The sequence below is a fragment of the Typopeltis vanoorti genome, chromosome 10 (assembly GCF_054136105.1).
Source record: "Typopeltis vanoorti isolate ZY-2024b chromosome 10, IOZ_Tvanoo_1.0, whole genome shotgun sequence".
NCBI lineage: Eukaryota > Metazoa > Arthropoda > Arachnida > Uropygi > Thelyphonidae > Typopeltis > Typopeltis vanoorti.
The window spans coordinates 95,904,807-95,931,371 of record NC_143558.1 but is presented as its reverse complement, the minus strand read 5'-3'; the positions used below and the strand labels follow the sequence as shown (position 1 = coordinate 95,931,371).

Below are 26,565 nucleotides of genomic sequence, written 5' to 3'. Positions count from 1 at the left end.
ATATATGTGGGGATTTTTAGAAACTAAAGTTTTCAGAAAAAAAACTGAAAATGGGGATGACATACCAAGAATCCCTTCTTCGTTATAGCTACTTCTGGCTTCGAGAGCGGTTTCCTTGTGTACATTGTCAAAGTCATCTATCCAAATAGCATAATCTTCTTTCCCATTATTCCAAGTAAAAATTACAAGTAATTTACAAGATTTTAGATATATAATGAACACCCATCACGAATGTCTGAGAAGTGAAAGCAGAACGTGAAATAGGCAGCAAAGGTAGGCCAATAGAGATAGAATAGAACAGCTATGAAGATGTGGATATGATTGGTGCAGTATTAACAAAAGATCGCGTTACCAAAACACAAAGTCAAGCCGACATTTTTGAGCTGAAACGCTAATTCTCTTCAACCAAATTCCATAATATCTGAAACTGTCTTAACAACATTCACTCTATATGTCTTAGTTTTAACACGTTTACGAATTTTATTGCAGCTTTGTGTTTTAGTTAGTGGGCACTCACACTCACATCTAACTAAAAACAATAGATTTTAGTTAGATACTGTGTTTGCCAGTGAAACATATGGTTTGCTTAAGTCTAAACAGCATGGTTAATGTGGAAGGGGACATGTGATTCATTAGTTAGTGCCGTGTTTATACCGGTCTCTAATTGCAGTTGGGGAAGGCATGTTGTTTACCACGGGGAGCGAGTTATTGTTCCGCGTGAAAGTGGTTAAACTTTATTTTCGTGTGCGATGTACAGTACATGCAAAACTTTTTAATTTCTTTTTTCATAAAGTAAAATCAGGGTTCAGGGGTGTGAGTCATATGTGAGGGCGAGTTATATTTGAGTAAATACAGTATTTCTGTTTTATTATAAAAAGCAATCATCCTTTTTTTAAAATCTTTCCTTGAGGCGTTGCGGGCTGCCAGTTTGACACCCCCCCCCCTGCTATAGAGTACATAACATTGCAATGTTATGTACTCTACCTTAAACTACATAACATTGCAATGCCATCAAAGGTGCATTATATGTACAGATTCACAGTGCTCTCTACAGGTAATAAGTTGAGAGCTGCAGAAACATCCCTGGCTTTATTACATGTCCTCTCTGTTATGGAAGATACATTTGGATGTGCACTTCTGTTGGATCCTAAGCCACATTGGAATTAAGGGAAACAAGGCTACAGATACTGTAGCTAGGTTCGGTTGTTTCTCAACCTGTCACCTGCTTATCCCTTACGTTGATTACAGTCAAATAATAAGACAGAATTTTTTATTTCTATGGCAGTCATCATGGAATAAAGAGACCAACAATAAGTTTCATCATATCAAGCCTGAAATTAAATTGTGGCAGTCTAGTCTACATATGGATTGTATAGACGAACTTGTTCTTACTCAGATTCACATAAGTCATGGTCGTCATACACACTCTTGAAGGATGATGATGTGACTAGGGGTGAGTTCTCTGGCACCAGACTAACCATCATTCATATTTTCATCAATGTGTGCAGTATAAGATACTCTTTTATGCAAACTTTACTTCATCTTATTTATATCTTTTTTTAAACTAATAAAATATTCTGACTTATCCTGCAGCTTTGTGGATTTATCATCATCCTCAAAATCTCCTTATGAACGATATAGAATACAACACTACATCATAAAATGAAGATTAATATGTACCACGCAAAATCCAGCCTATACAATTTTGGTTTAGTGTGGTGCATATTGATGGCTATTTGTTTGAATGTCTCCATGTACATGTTTACCATGTTCAGTGAAATGGATTCATCCATGGCTAGGGCCTTCAGTCTGTTCATAATAGAAGTTTTGAAACTTGAAGAAAGTGATCTTTACCTTACATTAAAAATGTTACATATAAAATAGTGAAAGATTTAAAATAATTAAAAGTTACATTTCAACCACTACAGAAAATATCCATAATGCTAAGATTGCTGAAAGAACCTCACCCAACTCTTAAAAGACTATGAGTGTACAAAATCTTTACTTGCAGCATTTGTTACAGTGGACAGATAGATTGAGCTGTAGAAATCCATCGAAAAGAACACATCAAGAATGCATTGAAAAAATTGGCATGTTCAGACCACCAAAGAAAAACACTAATTAAATTGTCATATCACTAAACTGCTATTCATAAAATACGACAGTTATGTAGGTAGATTTAATGATGCATGTAAAACTGCAATGTCCTACTCAATGTAATAAACCAAGGGCAGCAGGTGTAAAAGACATGCATATTAATGAATCAAGCTATGAGAGAAGTTTTATAGCACATTCCAACAATGTGAGCCATACATGTAGCATCTTGTTATAATTTTCAACATCTAGTTCGAGTTTAATTTGAATAATAAAAGTTATTAATTCAGAAATCTCTCTGTAAATACCTTTTTCTATTTGATTTTAATTTTCATGTACATGAAACTGTGTTAAACATGGTACTTGCCAGTCACAAAAGCATAGTTATATTATTGCACAGAAACTTGAATTCATTAATTGTAATTTATTGAGATCGTTCATTATAAACCTATGAATATAGAGGGACTGTGATATATGAAATGCTTATCTTATTAGTTTTGTGTGTGTGTATATATATATATATATATATATAAACATTTAACATATATCTTGATTATGACAAACTTTTTGCATCCCATTTGAGAATTTTTTTTTTTGTTCCTTCTATATTTTTGTAGAATGTGCCATGCTGGGTGGTGCCTCACAGGTATGTTCTGTTTTTTTTATTTCTGTATTCTATAAAAGGTAACAGCATTGTGTATTCTTAAAATTTTGTTTTTGTAGTGCTCAGGATCACATGTTGTCTTATGTGAGATGATTCAGTTTCAATATTGAAGAAAACTTCCCTCCCTCCAAAGTTGATGAGGGCTGTACAAAATGGTTAATCATTTATTATCCCTAATTAGCGAGTTATTTGGGAATAATTAATACTTTTAAAGGCAAACAAAATACACATTTTTTTAAAAAATAAAATTCCTTTGAGTAGGTTTATTACCTGTATTCGTATTTCTCTTTTTTTTTCCTATTGGTGTGCCTTGCGCCACACCATTCACCAAATGTTTTTGCCTTGATTTTGTCCTTCCATAGACCATGTTTTGATATTTGTCCAGCAGCTGCCCTCTTATTCACATAGCCAGTGAATAAGAGGGCAGATGCAAATTAGAACAATTCATCCCTAATTGTTCTAATTTGCATAACAAAGTTTCATGTGGTATTCTGTCAAATGCCTTTCAAAATCCAGCAGAATCATCATGTATCTATTTCCTTTATCCAACTCAGCTGTTATTCTAATATAAAACTTTAGTAAATTACTAAGTCATGACCGACCCTTCACAAAATCATGCTGCCCTTCATACAGTATCATATTTTTATCCATCCATTCTTGAAATCTTTTTTTGACCAATTTTTCCATTACTTTTACCACCATGCCTGAGATACTGATTGGTCTGTAATTTGTACTGCAGTCTCAGAACTTCCCTTATGCAAGGGAATTATTTTGTCCTCTTTCCACTCCCTTGGAACTCTACCAGAGCTGAGACTTAAGTTAAAGAGCCTGGTCAGAGGCATTGCCTGTTCGCTTGCACATTCGTGCAAAATCCTAGCTGATATCCCATCTAATCCCACAGCTGAATTTGCATTGAGATTCTGCAATATCCTAAGAACCTCCAATTCATCCACCTCTCTTCCCATCAATGTCTGTTTAAAGCATTAACCTCACTAGGATGATATACCTTTGCAAAGTAGTCACTCAGTAACTCAACTATTTTAACTGTCTCCTTGTTACCATCATCACTCATTAAGGTTAATCTTCCATAGTCATTGTTCCTCTTACTTGCCACATAATGAAAGACCTCTTTGGGATTTCCTTTGGCCTACTCAGCTAGATTCTTTTCATAATCTGATTTTGCCTTCCTTGCCATGTTGGTCACCTTTCTTACCTGAGTCCTGTACTGTTCATGAGTTTGCTGGTCACCTTTCTCTTTATATACTCCTCCACATGCATTTCCTTCTTCTGCAGCTTAATGATATTAATGTTAGGTTGTACTAACTAAGGCCAAAAGCTTCTCCCTCTTGTTCCTGATACTTCTGGCATTAATATATAGAAACTGCAGTATTCCTTTAGGACCCACCTACCTTTACTTCCTGAATTGACTACCCTATTCAATATTTTTCCAAAATCTCCTAACCAATTTTTCCAAAATCTTCACCACCACTCCTGAGATATTAATTGTTCCGTAGTTGGATACATCTGTCTTTACACCACCCTTGTGCAATAGAATTACCATGCATTCTTCTTTCTATTCCTGCAGAATCGTCCCTGTTCTGAGACTAATATTAAAACAGCCTGGTCAAAGGAATAGCCAGTTCACCTAAACACTCTTTTAGCATCCTTGCTTGATAGACTAGATTCCACACTTGGTAATTTTCACACTCACTCACCTCATGGTTGCCTACAAACACACACGCATGCACGCATGCACATATCTGCATCCACCCTAATTGCTTAAATTTTCCTGAATTTGCACTTCATCATGCTCTGTGAATCAGAATTATACAAATCCTTCTTTTCATCAAACACAGACCACAGATCCAAAATCTTACATCATTCCTTTTGCATAGCCTATGTATTCATTGGCTACCAATGCCCTTTTCCTCAATTTGCTTTAATGATAGTGTGGCAGAAGACTTAGTCTTCACCTTCTCGCTCTTCAGTTTTGCTTCCTTTTAACAACTCCTTTACATCCTTTCCCCCACAGAATACTTTTTGCCTCTCAAATCATTTGTACCAACAAGACAATTAGTTCTTTCATCTTATCTTTTTGCACCTGGATGGCTTGACTAATATCATGAATTTTGCACCAGGAAAATATGATTTAGTTGCACTTTCACTGAGTTCGTACATAATTTTCTCCTTAACTTGTTTTTCTTGTTTGTTCACTCGCTCTTTATTATTACTTTGGACCACCTGCTTTTTGCTCTTCTCACCCTTGCTAATTTCTTGATGCTTCTGCAATTTTTCAGTTTGTCCTGTGAAGGATAACATTCAAGCATGCCATTTCTTTATTTATATCCATTTCATTCTCCTCTATTTCCAAGGTCACACTTTCGACATTAATTCAGGCATTTTACATACTGTCAATACTATCCACTCTACTGACATTTGCTCTGTTCTCATCATCTAATAGGTACTTGTGTTTGAAACATTTAATACACACTCTCTCTTCAGTTTCCATTTCCTTCCATATATCCTTTCATTTTTGCAATGAATACATCTCTTACACACTGCACTACACAAAATCTTGCAAATTCAAATCACCTGACAACATGGTCTTTGCTGCCATTGTTTTACCACTCATTGGTGCCAAACCCACAACTGTAGTACTATTTAGAACTGTAATAGCTAATATTTAGCTATTACAGTTAAATATTTAACTATTACAGTTTAGAACAGTTAAACACTGGTTTTACTGTTCTAAAGAAAACAGTATTTATTCTAAATTCATTATCCATACAAAATTGAAGCAGTTTATTCCATTTGATTTTCAGTTTCGTGAATTTTCTACATGGTATTACACTGCTTTTATTCCTTGAATTTAAGTCTCCTGTCCCAGCGTTATTTATTCAGTCAACATTCATATATATATGTGTGTGTGTGTATATATATATGTATTTGATGCAATGGATTTACTTGATTATGTGACATAATTAAATAAATTTAATGAGTAGAAGCTGAGAGATACCAAAATAGAAAAAAAATGCTAATTATTATTTGAGTATACAACTAGTTTTGTTTTCTAAGAAAACTGAACTAGTTGTGACCTCCTTCCAGTGTATCCTGTGGTGGGTGTCTAAAGCATGGTCAGCCAGTCATGAGCAGCAGTTAGTGGTGGAAATGGGTATAGTCCTTATGTTCAGTGATTCTGATGTTGGCTGTCTTGCCTATTTGGCCATAGTAGAATACTTTCTTACTGCAAGGGATCTAGTAAACACCTGGCAGAGCTAGGTGCTGTGGAAGGTTGAAACACAACCTTACAACCATTACAGACAAAGCAGCACTCCCTAGATTTGCCAGTTCTTATCAGGTTCCTTACTGTTGTAAAGTATTCTACTGTGACAAACAGGCAGAACAGCCAACATTAGAATCACCAAACATAAGGACTATATATATTTCTACCACTATAGCTACTTAGCACTTGCTGACCATGCTTTGAACACCTGCCAGAGGTCACTCTACTCCACTGAAAGAAATATAAATATGAAAGACTATTCCTTGAATCTGCTTCTGCCTTAAGAAACTGTTCCAAAATTAAAATGCTTTCAAGCTCTGTACTCGAACCCAACAGACAAGGACTCCCATTTTAGTCCACCAGGATGCGTAATTTGGATTGCCATTTAGCCTCATTACTTAAGTGTAGTGCCTGCATCACATATATTTTGTGTTTCCTGATGATGGCAATTTCACCTTGCCAAAATATTGAAAAAAAAAAATTGATTGTGGTTGATATTAGTCTACATTGTTATTTTCCTTAAATACTACAGTTATGTATAGCCAACTTATAAGCATTGCTACCATTCACCATACTACAAGAAAAGCCTGGAACTCACATGCTTCCTAACCATGGCCTTTTTTAGTTTCTCTAAATGACTCTTGAGTTCTCCTCCCACCTGAAAGGAACAGTAAAATCTCACTCATATCTGTCCTGTAAGATCCCCTTATGTTTCTGCCATATTTTATTATTATTATTAGAGATCTCCAGGCAGTCAGGGACTCATCGAGGGAGGCCGCATACTACATGTGCCAGCTGCCATACTTATTCTTGAAAAATCTAGCTCTCACCCCCCCCCCCCCCCCTATTATGGGCATTCATTCTCAGCTTCCAAGGATGCCCTCTTGTCCTTTCCCCACCCTCCATCAATTGAAATCCCATATGATCCTTTCAGAAGTTTGTAAGTTGCAATCATATCATTCCTCTTTCTCCTGTTTGCTAGTGTTTGCAGTCTACAAATTCTCATTTTGTCTTCATAATCAGTATTACGCAATCCTGATATCATTTTTAACACTCTCCTTTGCACTCTCTCCTATATATATATATATATCAGAATCACAACGGAAACCAGGAGACCAGAACTGTGCACAATAGTTCATGAGGTCTTATCAAGGCCTTGTAAAGAGGCATCCTTATCTTTACATGTGAACGTTTGTTTCAGCATTGCAGTTATCTTTTGAGTTGTATTTGCCATCTTTGCTACATGGCCCCTGAACTTCAACTTCCTATCTACTAACACTCCAAGATCCCTAGCCTGATCACTTTCTTCAAGCATAATTCCACCAATATAATACGACATTGGATATCTACTCATGCTGAAATGTATGACTTTACATTTATTGACATTGAACTGACATCCATTTTCCCATGCCCACAATTCCAGCCTCTTTAAATCATTCTGTAAGTATTGCATATCAGCATCATTCCTGATTACCCTACGTAGCTTTGCATCATCATCAGCAAATAGCTGTATGTCACTTGTCAAATCCTTCCCAATATCATTAATGTATAGAATGAATAACAGTGGATCAAGCACTGATCCTTGTGGTACACCACTGTTTTTTTTTTTTTTTTTTTAATCTTTGTACTGGTTGTGGGCAGTACTACCCTTACATCTCGTCCAGACTTGATATATAGGCCTAAGCCTTTACAAGTGTTTTACCCTATGCCTGTTCTAGTTATCATTGCAGTCATTCGCTGGTGGCAATGCCATGCCAGCAGTGTGCCCTGTAGGGCCCTCAAGGAAAGAACTTTTATATCCTTCTGTGTAAGCCCAAGCTGTTTTAAGTCCTTATAACTATATGCGCTCCATATGCCATGTAAAGAGATGGTGGCACTGGTAAACTTCAGGATTGCCCCATATTCCTCCCATATCTTACTAACTAGATCTTGGTTATTTTTATAGGGCTTCCCATTGCCAATCCCTTATTTTGTTTGTATTCTTCTTCTTTATTATCTCAGTCCAGAGATTTTGAAAATAAGTTAGACATTTTTCTAAATCTGTTGCTCGTATTTTTACCTTTTTGTTTATTTCTTTGTTCATATATTTTATTATTTTATAGGTTTTTGGTTGTGGCTTAGTTATATCCTTCTCTAGTTCAGTTTCAAAATTTTTCCATCTCTCTCTCTCTCTCTGTTTTTTTCCTTCCTTCATGTTTAGTGATTGCATTGTTTCTTTCCTATTTTTGCTTATTTTGTCTTGGAATTGAACCATTTCTGGTAACTTTCTTTGCTTGTTTTTCTTTTCTCTTTCTTTGTTCCAGTTTCATAGAACTCTTTTCCTTCTATTCCATTTACTTTTTATTTAATACAAATGGAATAGCTTTCTGTTGTTGCTTTTGTCAGGATTTATTTCAGATTTTCCCATTTCTCTTCTGTGTCATTTGATTTGTGTATGGCTTCTGTTTTTAAATGAGTGCTTGGTTTATTTGGATTTTCAGCTGATGCAAATCAGGGTATGAAGGCAATGTTATTATGTCTATTAATTGCATGTTTTCTAATTGCCAGTTTTCCCATTTTGCGGGATGAAAAACCCAAATTTCTGGATGGAAAAACCCTTCCGCATCCATATGAGCCAGCTAACTTACTTTCAGTTGAAAAAAATTCTGATAAAGGTTCTTCACATCCTATATATGAAACCAATATATTTCTGATGATTGTAATGTATTTTTTCTCTGTAAATTGTGTATTCTACTGGCTGATTTCCTGAATGTGGGATGAAAAACCATAGTTTTCCAAAGGGGGGACCCTTCTACCTCCGAATGAGATTGACTGACTTTCAGTTGAAAAGCTGTGATAAAGGTTCTTCACAACCTAGACATTTGAACACATCTTTCCAATTAAAGGACTTCATCTATACCAACTGAGCTATAAAGGCTATTGTCGAAGGACTTATGACTCGATCTTTACTGTGTGAATGCAGGTAAGGAATAGACATAGCAGTCTATTGCCATTTTTCTTGGAGAGCTTCAGTTTGTAGTTTGGGAATATTTGATGAGGAAGGCTGTTCCAGAGGACAGGGGTGGTTGATGGAATAAAAGAGGAGAAGCAGGTGTATTTGCAGTTGCACTGAAAAGAGATGCTGGGAAGTTGCTGCCCTTGCTTAACTGTCTAACAGAAAATTGCATAATGATGGCTGCCAGTTTAATAGACCAGTAACTATTGAAGCACCTATAGAATAGGCACAGTGCTGCAACATTGCATCTGTATGATAGAGGGTTAAATGAGTCAGTAAGAGAGGGATCATTTATGATTCAAATTGTTTACCTCTAATTGTGTGTAGAGCCTCCATAGCTCTGTCAGTATAGATGAAGCTCTTTGGTCTCCTTCAATGAAAGGTGAGTTAGCCAGTCTCATACAGAGGTGGGGGGGGGGGGTTGCCACCTGGAAACTCAGGTTTTTCATCTCCCAGAACAGGCAAACTGAACTCATGAACACACACATACACACATCTACAGACACAGGACATACCAGAAGGCATAGGGCTAATCACCTTATCCTCAAGTTACAGTTGCGAAGACCAGGAATACTTGGAAAGGTCGTGGGTGCTTAAGGGCCTCTTTGGACCACTGATAGGATAGGTGTGAAGAATTTTTAGGTAGGTCTTAGTTGCACCACCCTAAACACGAAAGCAATATTTTAAGAATGAGTATGTGATTTATTGAGTTTGTAGTTGAGTCAGCATAAAAAAGAATCTGGAATGGAAGAAAATACTGTATTTTTCGGACGATAAGACGTACCCCAAATTTATGAGATGATTTTTAGAAAAAAATATTTTATTATATAAAGATATTTACAAATTCTTACTTAATTTTTATTTATTGTTACAATCATTTGTATTAGCAATATTCAGTTCATCTTCACTCTCGCTACTATTACTCGTCTCGTTAATGTCACCGTTCATATTACTTTCGTCTGAACTATTGTTGTCACTCCCTTGCAAAACTGCATCATCTTGACTATCCATTGCATTACTTATCCTGCATTTCTTAAATGACTTTATAATCGTCTCTTCTTTCGCAGCCTCCCATAAATTTTTCACCCAGGTACATACTTCTGAAATTGTTGGCCGTTTCATATGTCCTGTTGCTGTAACATCGTGATTTGGCTTTGCCATCCATTTGTTCCACTCTTCCCGCATAAAATTTTTGAATAGTTTATTAATAGATCCATCCAAGGGTTGTAATTGACTTTTAAGGCCTCCAGGAATGACAGCTAATTCTGTATTTATTTCTTTTAGAAGCTTCTTGGTTGATTCTGTTTTATGCGCTCTGAATTGATCCCACACTAACATCGCAGCTTTTTAAACAACGCACCTGGACATTTTGCCCATATCTTTTGTATCCATAATTTCATTCCTGTTTTATCCATCCAGCCATTATCTTGAACACGGATAAGAATGCCACGAAGAATTTCATCTCTCGGTAACGTTTTTCTCTTGAAGATTAACATGGGGGGGGGGGGTAGTTTTGTTCTGTCCATGCAACAAGCTAAAACTACAGTGTAGTGAGTTTTTTTGTGACCTGTTGTTTTGATCACTATTGATTTGGTGCCTTTTGAATCTGCTGTCCGATTTGAAGGAACATCAAAAGTTAGAGGCACTTCATCCAAGTTCGCAATTTGATTAAGCTCAAAGTTAAATTTCCTTCTCGCTGATATGACATCTATGGAATTCTATCATTTTAGCTTCATATTTGGACTAGAGTGGTTTTTGTATGCATGCACTGTGTTTTTTCATAAATCTAAAGCATCAAGACAGTGATCCGGTAAGATCTGAAATTCCATTAGCAGTTGCGCATCGTTTCGCTTCAAAAATTATCATTTTCGTGGAAACAGATATTCCCATGTTTTGATGATTTGTTACCCAATTTTTCATTTGTACTTCTAATTCTGGCCATTTTTCTAGGTGCGAACGGAATGTTTTCTTGTGTTTACATAGCAGTTTTAATTGTTCCTCTTGTTTTCTCCACTCGCGAACCATTTTTTCTGTTGGTGGTGGACCAAAATGTTTTCCTGCTGCTCTTCTCCATATTGTTTTGCATAATTTATCACATTTAATTTATAAGTCACGTTATATGAAAGTCTTTTTTATGTTTTACCCATTTTTTCTAAGATAAAAATTTTAATGACTTATAAAAAATAATTCAAATGAACCATACAAAAGCACGTATGTTAACACACTAATGACTATTGACACTCTAAATCGGTGATTCACCCACATGCAGCGAGATAACTTAGGTACCTGCCTTCAGTGGTGTACTTACCAATTTTATTATCATATTGTGGCAGTAATTGAACTTCGCTAACAGCTTTGGTACAGTGTAAAGATTCGTATTTTAATGTTACCTTCTGACCATAAGACACACCCCAATTTTAAGTCGATTTTTCTATGTAAAAAGGTGCGTCTTATGGTCCAAAAAATTCAGTACGTTAGAAACTACTGATGTAATGTGTTTATGCCAGGAGAGGCAAGTAGGGGTGTGAAGGTATGGTGAAATGCAATATATATAACCTCTACCATTCAAATGCTAACCTCACCTTCTCGTGGTCCATCTTATTCTGAAGAGTGACTGGCCATTAATAATTAATAAAAGAGCAAATGCTCTTTTATTAATTATTAATTTTGACAAAACGTCAAAATGGCGACAACAGCTGGACCATCAACTACAGACAAAATAAACTGGTGAAAAGACCAAGTGATGCCACTAGCAGTCACCATGGAGACCAGCAGGCAGGCACCGCATAGGAAATGTGCAAGACCCATGTGGTCCAACAAACGTTCCACAAAACCCTACACATCCACTTCACCAACATCCGTGGCCTATACTCCAACCTGAATAGTATCCACTACTGCCTACAGTCTACCAAACCCCACCTACTCTTCCTGGCAGAAACCCAAATTTCACCTCCCCCCAGCACCACTTATCTCATCCTCCCAAACTACTCACTCTTCAACAACTTTTTCCCCAAGGGTGTCTGTGTATACATCCGCTCAGACATACCTTGCCAGAGAGCACCTAACCTAGAATCAACTTTGACCTTCTTTGGTTGAAAATATACCTTCCCCACTCAGTTCAATTCATCTGCTGCCTTTATCGCTCCCCCAACACAACCAACCACCCTGAGCTCTTTAATTTCCTCTCCCCAAAAGTCGACTTTCTCCAATCCTACTTTCTCCAACAGTGAAATCATCCTTTTAGGAGATTTTAACGTCAACAACACTAGCTGGCTTTCTTCCTCCAGTTGTACAGATCTTGCAGGCAGAGATGCAGAAACATTTGCCATCACCAACGACCTTACACAACTTGTCTAGATGCCAACCAGAATACCAGATAACCCAAACCACTCCCCAAACACCCTAGATCTCTTCCTCACCCCTCCAAATACACAGTGAAAGTAGTGAGCCCCCCTGGGCAATTCTGACCACAACCTAGTGCTCATCTCCTCCCCCATGCAACAATGTTTACACAGACACTCCCATACAAGAGTACTTTGGCACTATAACAGTGCTAAGTGGGACAGCCTCCACAACTTCTATGCCACATTCCCATGGTTGGACTATTGCTTTCGGCCTTCCAACCCAAACATATGCACCGAGCTTATTACCAAAGTAATCCTAACCAGCATGAATACGTACATTCCACGCAACACTCTGAACTATCATTCCCTAACGAAACCCTGGTTCTCCAAAAGATGTGCCAGGGCTGTAGAGATGAAACACCAAACATAGCACAACTGGCTGAAATAGAGAACCTCATCCTCCCTCAAAGCTTACACCGAAGCCCGTAATAGATCAAAAAAAAACAATCAACACTTCCGAAACAGAGTTCGAAAGAGCAAAAAGCAGGAAACTAGCAACCTGTCCAAAAGGCAGTTGAGCCTTTTGGTCTCTTGCCAAAGCAATTGGCTGCAACTTCTGTCCAACACTATTCCCATCCCTATGATACCCTGATGGCTCTACTGCCTCATCACCCACAGTAAAAGCCAATCTTCTGGCCTCATACTTTGCTTCAAATGCATGCATAACCAACCATTCCAGATACCCAACATACAATGCCCCCTATATTCTTTTGCCAGGATGAAATCAGAAAAATATTGACCCAATTAGACACAAAAAAGTCTCCTGGCCCAATGGCATTCCCCTAATTGTTCTGAAAAATTATGCTCCAGAACTGACCCCTACTCCACTGGAATCTATCCCACAAACTGGAAATTGGCCTATATTCAGCCCATTCCCAAGAAGGGTGACAAGTCACTGCCATCCAATTACCACCCTATCTCGCTTACCTCAGTCCTGTCAAAGGTAATGGAAAAAATCATCAGTTCCCACCTCCTACACTATCTTGAAGATGCTTACCAAATAAATGACCATCAGTATGGATTCCGCCACTGCCGATCAACAGGAGATCTAATCATACGTCACCCATCTCTGGACAAATGCTATAGAGAGGTTTGGCCAATCTCAAGTGGTTGCACTAGATATCTCCAAAGCCTTTGACCGGGTCTGGCACAAAGGCCTACTAGGCAAACTACCACCATTTGGTCTGACCTAGGACTTCTGTAGGTGGATTGCCAGTTTTCTGTCTGGATGCACACTGTGTGTGATGGTGGATGGCTCCCTATCCTTGCACCACTCAATTAATGCTGGGGTCCCACAGGGTCCTCTCACCAACCCTGTTCCTGCTGTACATCAATGACCTACTGCAATTGACCTCCAACCCAATATACAGTTTTGCAGATGACAGCACACTACACTCCTCGCTTGCATTTGATAAGCTTTACCCTACACAACTCACCTCATCCTACAGAACATCCACCACCACCACCCTCAACTCTGATCTCCAAGCCATCCTACAATGGGGTTTGGATAACCTCATAAATTTCAATGCCAACAAAACCCAGTTCTGTACTATTTCCCATAAAAAAGAACAACTTTTTCCCAGTATCCTTTTCGATGATACCCAAATTTCCAGACAGCCTCAGATCTCGCTCCTTGGAATCACCCTCACATCAAACCTCTCCTGGCACAAACATGTCTCAAACATTGCATCCTCAGCCTCAAAAAAACTAGGATTTCTCTTCCGCTCAAGATGTTACTTCATCCCTGAACAGCTACTAACATTATACAAGTCACAAATCCGTCCAACTATTGAATACTGCTCCCATATATGGGGTGGGGCCCCTAAAAGTTCCCTCAAAATGCTCGACTGAATACAGAGGAGGGCAATTAGACTTATCAATGATCCATCCCTTACCAACTCTCTCCCCCCACTTTCACAGATGTTTGGTCTCTGCAGTAAGCATATTCTACAAATATTTCCATGGGAAATGCTCATCCGGAATAACATCAATAATTCCCCCACTCAGTACTAAGCTCATTGGAACACGTGCAGCTGCTGCACAACATCCCTTCACAGTACACCTAGAAACAAATAGAACAAATTTCTTTTCCTCTTTCTTCATCCCTGCAACTGTTGCACTGTGGAACAGTCTCCCACCTGCTGTGTTTCCCAATGAATACAATTTAAAGTCATTCAAATCAAATGTAAACAAATTCCTCCTTTTCCAACCCACCACCATACACAGTACTAATGTACTATAGGTTGACCAATCAACCTCCTGTGTATGGGCCCAATGTAAAAAAAAAAAATAATAAATAAATAAATAAAATGCTGTTAGAACTACTTGTCCAGAGGCATTAAGTGGCAGCCCTACCACTTACCTGTCCTGGGGAAATTTGATATACTTTCAAGTCTCTGGATGAGACTTAAAGCTGGACAGACTATGAGAAAGAAAAGCTAGACAGACTTTGAGGGAAATGATCATGATTCAGGAAAAAGCTAAACAAAACTCCTAGAAGGAACATATGATGAAAATCGCAACTTGGAATGTAAAGAGCATTGGACACAAAGAAAAGAAACTTGGTGAACAACTAAACCTAGTCAATGTAAAGATATGTATAGTAACAGAAACAACGAAAAAGCAAAAAAAGATACCAATAAATAACTATAAATAACTCTATATTGGAGTTTAAAAAAAAGCAACAGGTATAATGATACACAAATTTATGAAGAACAGTATTGTATATTATAACTATAGAAATTAGACTCAAAATATTAAGAGGTCATTAACAATAACAGAAGAATATGCACCTGAAGAGGGGAAAGAAGAAGACAGTAAAACCTTTTACAGAGAACTGCAGAAAGTCGCAGATAAAATAATTAAAACACACTATTTACTACTTGCAGGGGATTTAAAAACCAGAATAGAAAACAAGAAATACAAAACAAACAGATTATTTCGAATACAGTTACACCTCAAGCTACATACGTAATGCGTTCTGTAAACTTTTACGTAAGTCGAATTTGTAAATTATATACATACAATAAAATGTTCAATGACTACTCATACCGTTATTAATGTCTTACATTAATTTTTTTTGCCATTAATCAGGTATTTTTCATTTTTGGGGATTAAAAAAAAATTCGGTTATAAAAAAAATTATCAATTTTATTTGAATAATATACATACTGTAAATATGAAAATACATAATATAAAAGAATATAAAAACAAACTGAAATATTCACTTTTCAAATAAAAGTCTTGTGGCGGCTAAGTTGGCTGTTCTAAGGAATGCTACTCTGCGGGAAGTTTTACCCCTTTCGATGTTGAAGGCTGAGGGTAGTCAGGGTCGTCTGAGTTGTTATCTTGACTTTGTTGTGAACTGTATCTCACAAACATGTCTAGAGTAGTTGTGTGGTCACATGCTTCTTGTACTTGTAGATGGCCTTGTAGCTAGACATATCGGAATAGATACTATGGCTAACATTTTTGAACCACTCAGTGTTCAGATCCATCAATTCTAATTTTGCTAATGGCATATCTATCAAGTTAAAAACCTTGGCTAGTCCCTTCATTGTAAATTTATTTATGTCTGGCAGCTCAATCAGCTTAGTATTTTCTTAAGAATTTTGGAATGCCTCCAACTGAATAAGGTCATCATTAGTTAGCTCTTCATCATGACTCAAAAGAAGCTTGTCAATGTCACTGTTATCCACTGCCAGCTCTAATTGCCATGCCAGTTGCACGCACACACGTCTCCGTTGCCTGCTATAATTCTTTTGTCAACTCAGCATCCATATTAATTATTGTTTGCTCTCCTTCCATGAAACGCTTAAAATTATGGATCATTTATTATGCATCAAAGATGTTCATACACTCTAGTAGATTTATTATGTAACTGTGAATTTACATGTGTGTGTGTGGGGGGGGGGGGGGTAACTGTACATACGTGAACACAAACTGCAAGATTTTGTCATTTATAATAACATGAAAATAATGAACTCAGCATTTATTAAAAATGACTAAATTAGTACCTCAAATAAAAACTCTTTGCAGCAGACATAAAGCTCAAGGATTGCATTAACTTGGATTTTATTTTCCCGAGTTCAGTTCAATTTATGTTTTATAATATTCAAAGTGTAATATAAAATTTATATTCATTGAAGAAAGTCAAATTAAAAACAGTTTTACCTATGGTCCCTTTTTTATTTAAAGTACATATTTATATTATACTTTTTCAGAACTTGGCTGACTATTATGCTAGAAGGGGGAGGGCATCAATATCTTTGAGGCGTTGAGGTAGGGCATGTTCCAAAAAACATTGGGAAACACTGGCTTAAAGCATATTGCAAATGGAATAAGAAAAAAATTCCAACTTCACTATTGACCTGCACCGAATGATCTCTTATTCTTCCCTGATCTCCCACCCTTTTACGAAAAACCTCTTCAACATTGATCCTATAACAACCCCTTACTAACTTATACATCTCTATCATTTCACTCCTCTTCCTCCTATCCACTAGAAGTTGCAAATTGTATCTTCTCAACTATTCCACATATTCAATATTCCAGAGATCAGAAACTACCTTGGTTCAGTCACCTCTGGACCCTTTCCAATGTCTCTTCATCCTTTTAAAAACCAGGTGACCAAATTTGTGCACAGTAGTCCATATATGGCCTAATAAAGGTCTTATACAATACAAGCATCTCCTTCTACAAGTCAGTGTCCACATTATTCCCAGAATTTATCATGTTGATGTCACAATTTTGGCAGTGTCCTCTATATTTTAGATCCTTATCTGCCATCATCTCAAGATCTCTTATTTCCTACACCTCCAATAATATATCCCCACTAAGCATAAATTCTACATCCTAAACTATCCTAAAATTTAAAACCTTACATTTTGCAACATTGAACTGGCATCCCCACTTCCATGCTTATTCACTAAATCTATTAAAGTCATCATTCTTGTAAGACCAGAACATCTGCTCTACTCCTCATAGTTCATTACAGCTTTGCATCATCTGCAAACAACTGAATATCACCATCCAAATCTTCCCCAATATCATGAACATGCAGGTTAAACAAAAGTAGCCCTGAAACAGACCCCTGAGGCACACCACTAGTGATTTTCCTCTTCTGGGATATTGTTCCCCCATACACATCTTGCTGATATTTATCAGATAACCAATCTCTCAAAATATTTCTGAAAATAATTCAAAAAATAATATACAGAAAATCTGAAGACACCATCAGTGATACCCAATTTGGCTTTAGAAATGATTTGGGAACGAGAAAGGCTCTTTTCTGTTCTCAAATCTTATTCCAGAAATGGAGTGACCAAAACAAGAAAGTATTAATTTACTTCATCGACTTCGAGAAAGCATTTGACATACAAAAAGAATTGGATACACATGGCTTACCAACCAAAAGGTTTCATCTATACTGACTGAGCTGAGCTACGGAGGCTCCTGCTGGCTAATGACCTTTTAAAGCTTGGTGTTACCCAAACAAAAACAACAACAACAAAAAAGATGTAACATATTTCCTCTAATTCAGGCTTTCAAAAGGCATTTTTTTAATAATTAAAAAAAAAAAAACACGAAATAGATGTTTCTTTAAGTGTATGCTTTATTTTATGTTGATTTCACATTAAAAATAATACTGTACACTTCCTGCCCTGCTTATTGGGGGCTAAAATCACTTGTAAAAGTTCATTTAGTCTCTAGCGCAGGGTTTCCAGAGTGAAAAAAAAAAAAAATTAAAAACATACATAAAATTCATATATATATATATGTGTGTGTGCGTGTAGAAAGTTTTTTACCTTGGGTATAATATTACCCTTAATGCAAAGCACATCTCCATGAGGAGATGTATAATGCTATGCATTAAAGGCAAGGTACCCAGACTTGTTTTGATCTTTATTGAGGTCTCATCAGTGGGAGCCAGGCTTAGAAATACCAAGGTGGACTTGTCTGTTTGCTTACTTGGGAAATTGTTTAAAACCAGGTTTAAAATAGCTTGGTATCTTTAACATATATTATACCCAAGCTAAAAAACTCTCTACATCTATCTCTCATCCTGAGATTTTTATTTAATAAGGTCAAAGCACCTTATAGTAACTTGTTTTGGTAAAATACTTATAAGCTCTATATTACTTAAACCTTGGTACCTACCGCCCAATATAACAGCTGTGATTCGACCTGTGGATCACGGTTCAGTTGAAAACCTTGAAAACTACATTTTCTCAAGCAATAACAGCCATGGACAATGATGCTATAACATTACTTGATTTTTGGAAAAATTACGATATTAACCAATGTATCCAGAACATTGGAACTTCATGGAAGGAAGTATCGGAACAATGTATGCGAGGAATTTGGAAGAAGATACTACCGCAGGAGACACTAGAAGAGTACAATGAGCATAGTATGTTAGAACAAATTGGTGAAGAAATCATTGAAATTGCAAGAAAACTGGATTTAGAAATCAATATTACCAATATAGAAGAATTAGCAGATCACGAAGAAGGTGAACTGACTGATCAAGACTTGTTTTTTCAAAACGAAAGAGTTGTAGAAGAAGAAAGGAATAATGAGGAAGATGAAGAAGAGAAACCATTAAAAAAATTTACTGTAAAAGGATTAGCTGAAGTATTTTCTAAACTAAATCAAGGACTTCAGCTACTCGAAAATATGGATCAAGACACTGATCGCTTTGTCAAAGTCAAAAAGCAAATTCGAGAAGCAAGCAGATGTTATTGCGAAATATATGAAGAATAAAGAAAAAACCCAACAGACAACATTAACCAATATTCTGATTAAAAAAGCTACTCCCAATCGCAAGAAATAAGCATATCGTCCAAATAAGTGACAGTTACTCACCTATTTAATTAAAGACACGTTAATAAGTGTTTTGTTTATGTTAACTAATATTTAAAGGAATTTCAAATTAAAGTAAGTGCACCATTTTTGATATGTGATTATGTAATTTTTTCTTAAATTTTTCTTTCTTAATTTTGTATTTATGTATTTGTATGGGCTAATAAATAATTTATGTAAGTTTATACATTTTTCACCGTTTTTAGTTATATAGAAACCTAATTTATGAAAATATTATAACAGAAATCAAACATATCAAGAATTAACAACTCGACTTACGTCAGAATCGACTTACGATGGAGAGGTTGGAACGTAATCCCGTCGTATGTCGAGTACTACCTGTATAATTGATTCATTTAGCCTACACTAATATTTTGCTAGTTTTCTTGCCAGTATCTTCAGAACACAAATTACAACTGTGACAAGCAAGGCACTCAACTAAATCATTGTAGAAGCATTTCGCAATGATTTAGGGCAGTGGTCTCGCACTGAGCAATGAAATTCATCTCGTACTTAAACTTATAACTAAAGTAATACCAATTCTTAATGTGATTCTTAAAATCATTGAAAACTTATATTAGAACCAAAAGGCATCTGTTCAAGTTGACATTATTACAGACTCCATTATCATCAGATGAGGAGTAAGGCAAGGATGTATACTGTCACCTCTCCTTTTTTAACATATACTTAGAAGCCATATTTAAAAAATCTTAAAGGAAGGGATTAATGTAAATGGTGAAATCATCAATAACATCTGATATGCTGATGACACAGCTCTCCTGGCTGACAATATTCAGATCTTTAAAATCTTCTGGAATTAGTGAACAAAGAGAATAAAAAAAAAATGGGATTAAGAATAAATATCACCAAAATTAAATTCATATGGTCATAAGCAAGAAACCAATTCTTAATTCAGCACTTTCTTTAAATTAGAAACAAATAGAAAGAGTGATAAAATTTAAATATCTCAGATGCTGGTTAAATGAAGAATGCAATCCAGAAATGGAAATAAAAGTTAGAATTGAAATGGCAAGAAAAACTTTTATCCTGATGAAATCAACACTGTGTAACTGCAATTTAAATTTAGAGCTTAGAGTACACATGGTTAAATGCTATGTATGGTCTGTACTGCTGTACATTGCAGAAACTTGAAGACAACGTCAATAATAAAAAAAAAAAAATTAAGGCCTTTGACATGTGGTTCTAGACAAATGCTAAAAATCCTGTGGACAGCAAAAACGTTCTGATCAAGAAGTACCGGAACAAATGGGAAAATCATGTGAACTTTTAGCTACTTGAAGAAAAACTGCATATCTTGGTCACCTAGTTCGTAATGAAAAATATAAGATACTTCAATTGATTATAAAAGGAAAGATAAATGGAAGAAGAGGACAAGGAAGACGAAGAAAATCTTGGCTGGTAGACATCCTCAGACAGGATGTCTACCAACTGAGGGACTGTTCAGAGTGGCTGAGGATTACTCAAAATTTGCCAAGGTGGGTGCTGACCTCCAATAGGAGATGGCACTCACAGAAGAAGATATAGGAAATATGTTGTTAAATTGTGAATGAAGAATTTTATAATTATTAATACTTCATTCATAATTTAACATGAATTGCATTTCCTGAGCTAAGTTTGCTCCTAAATTAATTGTAATTTAAACACTTACTGTTATTTGTTCATTGAAATAATAATTGGACAGAAAATTATCGTCAATTTTTTTTAGTTATTTTATCTTGTATAAATTATTAATATAACTTGTAAATGTATCCTAAGTGAACCTAAATGTATCCCAAGTAACCTAAATGTATCATATGCATTTTATTTGTTGTTATGGAAAGTGAAAGTATTTCTAACGGACTCTGCTAATGTGATTTGATTGGCTGCTGTCAGAAAACTAAGTTATTTCATGATAGCGCATGCCTTAGCATTGAGAACTGTACAACAATCACGTGATAATTTCGTGGTTTGGGCGGGAAAAAGAGAGAGGATTTATGATATAGAGGAAGAAGGAACCGGAAGGAAAATGGAGTGAGTGTAGATAGGTAGTGAAGCGTGACCTAACCTGAGATCGAACGTCGCAGCGAAGATTTGGAAGCTTGTTCCGATTTTAATGAATCTTACTTTGAACTCATAATTATTTATAGTTTACTGTCACCTTGTAAAGGAATTTACCTGAGTGAATGGGTAGTAATAATACGATTGAGATTTATCATAAGACAAGTTATTACAAGCAAGAAAATATCTTTTCCAGTCTTGGCAAATAAGTTGTTGAACTCAGGGATACTACAAGTTTTTTGTCGTCTATAGTGGAAGATTATCGAGTGCCTAGAAGTAATGTAAGAATTTTCCATAATGTGCAAACTATGATGATCATACCAGTAAGATATCTATTCTATAACTAACGTGTGATAGTGTTGTTTGTGACCGGAGAATGTGGTAAAATTTCGTATTGCTGAAGCCAGCTAGTCCAGCTTGATTGAGTGATATTATAAAACATTTCCTTCAAAATGTGAGAAACTTCATTAAAGAAATAGTTCGTGTTTGAATGTGTTATCTCACAATGCATATGTATATTTAAGACTCAACCTTTTAAGAACTATTTTAATCCTCTGATAGACATTGAAGTTGCCAGTTAAGTGTTGATAAAATTGAAGTTTATGATTATTCTATGAGACTGAAAAGAATTAAATTTCAAGAGTTTAGCTGAATATTGATGTTGTTTAAAGTGAAACTAAGTTGAAATCATAACGGATGAGAATTGTGAAAACCTTATACATAAGTTCTAGCAGTAAATGATATACTCAGTTGAGTAGAATCTAATTTCTTTATAGAATGCATAAATTGTTTTCTAATTGTATTGATCTTAATAGAGTTCTTGTTTCTTATGTAAGAATAATTTTGTGAGAGAATTAAATATCTTGTTTAACTTGATTCTTATGCTTGCCTAATTTCAGTTTCATTGCACCGCTCAATACGAATCTTGCGGGAAACCCTATTTATAAGTAAGACAATTTCGGCCTGTAGTAAGTTCTTATAGCTGTAGTGCTAATTGGTGCTTGATTCCCTCACAAAAATTGTGTGATTTCAAACATAGAGTGGCACAGTATAATAAAAATTTTCTTTATGTTTGAAAGTGGGTTCAAACAACAGCTAGCAAATATAAGGTTGGATGAAAGACAGGCACAACAATGTGAACTCTGCATTAATTCATCCTTGTTATCCACCTTGGTCTGGTTTCCAAGTTTACTGAGACTTCAGTAAAGATCAGATAGTGGCCTTTTCCATATAATCTGTTTGCATTAAGGGATATTGAAGTAGTTGATGTAAAGTCTGCTTCTGGTTAGAAGTAGCCTAGTCAGGAAGATATTTCACATGCAAACAACTTTGTTTGATTACATTTGGATAAAGGATTAAACGAGAATGTAATTTGTTGTGAAATTTAATTTGTTTTGTATCCAAGGGGGGAAAAACTTTCTACGAATATGTATTAGTTGGATTTGTTTTGTTTGTAATTCATTAGAGAGAAAGAATAAATCTTACATTCTGTCTTACAAGAGATACCAATTTGCATGCATGCACACCATATATCTTGTGGAAATCTGAAATAAAGAGGAATATCAAAATGGGGGGGGGGGCATAGATGAAGGAAAAAAAAACATATCTTGTGGTGTGGTGCACCACATTCTCAGACAAAAGGTTGCCCTGGTGAAGTATACATATACAGGGTGTTCGGGATAAATTTGACATATTTATAATTAATTATATTTTTCCGTAAGTTACATGTATTAACACACACTTCTCTTCATTTAAAAGTTTGGACCCTTCTTCATTCATATACAAGATGTCAGAAAGGATGGATAGCTGGAACCCACCTGAATCATGGAAGAGAATAACTTGTATCATGATGATTCGTGCCCGCCATCAAAATAAGGATATTACGACTGCTGCCCAATGCTCCCTGAATACAGTAAAAACAATCAGGCATGAACTAGAGACTTGCAATGGTGACTACGAGGATGTAGCAAGAAGAAAGATCCCTAGCAGACGATCTGATTGCGTTCGTACAGCAGAATTCCTCGCAAATCTGCAGGAACAGGTGTTGAAGAACCCTGGCATTGGAATTCGGGCTTTGTTCGTGGAGTTGCTAACTGTAGTCAAGCCCTGGATAACAAGGGTAGCCAATGGTAGGCCGTATGTATGGCAGCAGGATTCGGCCCCTTGCCACACCTCTGGGAAAAGTCAAAAATGGTTGTCTGAAAATTTCTACGACTTCACCAGTCCAAATGTTTGGCCTCCAAACTCCCCAGACCTTAACCCCATGGATTATTTTGTATGGGGCGCAGTTGAAAAAGACACCAATCGCACTTCCAGTAATACAAAAGCCCAGTTAATGGATAAAATTAAAACAGTTTTTGCGGCCCTTCCCAGGGAGACTGTAGCATCAGCTTGTTCGAGGTTCCGAAGCAGAATTGAAGCTGTGATCGATGCTAATGGTGGTTATTTTGAGTAAATCTTGTTGATAGTATTGTAATTAACTCTGCCTGTAATGTTTTTTTGTCAATTCATTAAATTTAATAGATACAAAGAAGATTTTCTTTTTCCTTACAAAACTGTCAAATTTATCCCGAACACCCTGTATATGTATTCTCTCGATGTTGGATTTCATGATGTATAAACAAGATTTGTTATTAATAATGAATACTTTCATAATTCATTATATTTTTTGAATAGCTGACTTGCTTGCATAGTTATGCCACAACTACAAAATAAAGGAAAAATGATGCTTAGGAATCTTTTGCCAAAAAACAACTAGTAAAATTGAATATTTTACAAGCATTGACTGAATACTGTCACCTAGTGGATCTAAGGGGGATGTCTCTTACCGTTTCACTTCATGCAGTTATGTTAATGAACTGTGATTTTATAGATAGTGTTATGTCTTGTTTTAGAACAGGCATCCAATGAAAACATTTGTTTTGTAAATTTTCTGTTATAATCAAGTAAATTTCAACTAACTAAGTCACTAAGATGGGTCTCTAGGTAGTGAAGAAGCTTGCTGTTGATGACCTTTTCAATCACTTCTGAAAGTACTTTAGAGAACCATGGGAGAATAGCTTGATGGCTGACTTTTATCTCCCTTTTAATGAACAGGCTGGATAAAACTTTGCTTCAGGCTGTTGAAAACATCTTCGATGATCATGACAGCTTGTAAAGTCATTACAGGGTGAGCATTAGTTGAAGAGCACAAGCTTTTAGTGAAATGGAGGAATGCTATCTGGGCCAGGGGGACTTATTAATATCAGTGCTATTGAATAATTATTCAATGCCTTTCTGGTGAAAGATCAGAGTTGGCATGCTATGGGTGATTTGAACCGTAGTAGGAGATTTTTCTTAGTCATCTAATTTGGCATTTAAGATTGATTGTTTTTATTATTATTCAGGCCTCCATGGAGTCAAAAGACTCATCGTGGGAGGTCCTTCCTAAGAACATAAAGTCTGTCAAGACTCATCGAGGGGAAGTTCCCCCTAAGAAACACAAAGTCTATCATACCACTCCTTAAACTCATTGACCGCTCTCGCCCTCACCACTCTATCAGGCAATGCATTCCACGGCTCAACCACCCTCCATGCAAAGAAACCACTCCTCACTCTCTTGCTCACAGTTTCCTTTCGTAACTTCCAGGGATGTTTTATCCATCTTCCAGTAGCTGGAGTGAGTAGGACTTCTGTTGGGATAACATGTATGAGTTTCACTTTCAGTTTTTACATAGTGACCTTATGATTTCCACTTGCAATGGTTAGTATTCAATAAAGCATGCATCAATACTAAGGATGGACTAGATTAGACAAACCAGGTGCTCTAATCTAGAGACCAAATATGGTGTTTTTCAGTTTCTATTAAGCATAGGCATTACATTTGGTCATGAAAATAATTTGCTACCCATAGTCTTTCACAAACATCCATGCTGCTGATTAATTGATGTGATTCTTGTAATTTGATTGCCATTATTTCAGACTCCCTTCTGAGGAGTTGATAAAAAATTCTGTTAGCTAATAGACAATGAGGACTTTCTGGAATGATCTTCACAGAGTTGAATATGCAGGCACTCACACACAAAAAATGTATAGCACTTTTGGTCTAACCCAGGATTAAGTGTATAGACTTACAGAGTGTCTGGGATTTATTTTTATTTCTGTCATGATTTATTTAGACAACATTTATTTCAATTCTCCCCCATATGAATTACAGAGGAAAAATAGCCATAAGAATCTGCCTGTTTAATTTATACTCTTATGTTCTATTCTTTATTTATAATATGGATTATAATATTGTGCTTTTTTATTTCTAAGTATTTTGTTATATTTATTTTGTAGGTTCGAGTGAAAATTCTTGTCAATTTGGCAACACAGTTTAGGGGAAAAATAAGCCAAAGTAAGCATCATTTTTAGCATTTGATGTTATTATAAATTTTGTATGTAGCTTTCAGTACATAAATCTCTTTTCATTATGATAAAAATTAATACTTATAATGCCTAATTAAAATGATACTGGAGAAAAACACCTTGATGCACACCTCCATATATCATAAGGATCATAATGCTTGTAATTCATTCATGTGAAGTGATTTTAGCCATTTACCTTTGTTGAATATTGTTTAATTGATGTGCCATTGGTAGAGGCAGAAATTGCCAAAAAAAAAAGGGGGGGGTGATTCTGTTTTGTCAATAAACATTCACTGGATTGACTTTTACTGGGAACAAAAATTTTCTCCAGGCTACATGGAAAAATGGACTTGAGATCATTAGATTATTTGTCAGTGGGGAATTTTCAAAATGTTTGCCATTTAGTGAAAAAGTTGAAACAAGAAATCAAACTTTAGTGGTTCTTCATCAACAAAATCATGGACTGGATTTGTAGTCAATTGTAAGCAATAGTTGTTATACAAAAAAAAAAGACACTATGATAGAGTTGGATATTTGAGATATCTAACAAGACTTGGGTGGTTGCTGAGAATTTGGAACAGAACATGAGATGAAAGTCTTAATTAATTCCTGTGAAGATGATTTCTGTTATTTGGTCTGAGCAGGTGTTTGGATCAGAAGAACTGAAGCAGAGTGAGAAGGAGGAATAGAAATCACAGAGGTCCTTGCATTTGTGACCCTTGTAGTACCAAAGGACATGAGATTGAACTGGTGGGTGTAGATTGTTCTGCAACAAAAGAGATTCGTGTGAGGTTGTGGTCAGAGGGTCCAAGAG

General features: G+C 36.1%; 1 protein-coding gene across 2 annotated transcripts in view; it reads left to right on the top strand.

Moving 5' to 3' along the window:
• Sym (symplekin scaffold protein) overlaps positions 1-26,565 on the top strand; it is a 649,809-nt gene that overhangs the window by 374,743 nt on the left and 248,501 nt on the right. For both annotated transcript variants that reach the window (XM_090398863.1, XM_090398864.1), the window contains 2 exons: positions 2,712-2,740; positions 25,683-25,740. In XM_090398863.1, the coding sequence (XP_090254989.1) occupies positions 2,712-2,740; positions 25,683-25,740 (87 nt within the window). The remainder of the gene's footprint in view (positions 1-2,711; positions 2,741-25,682; positions 25,741-26,565) is intronic.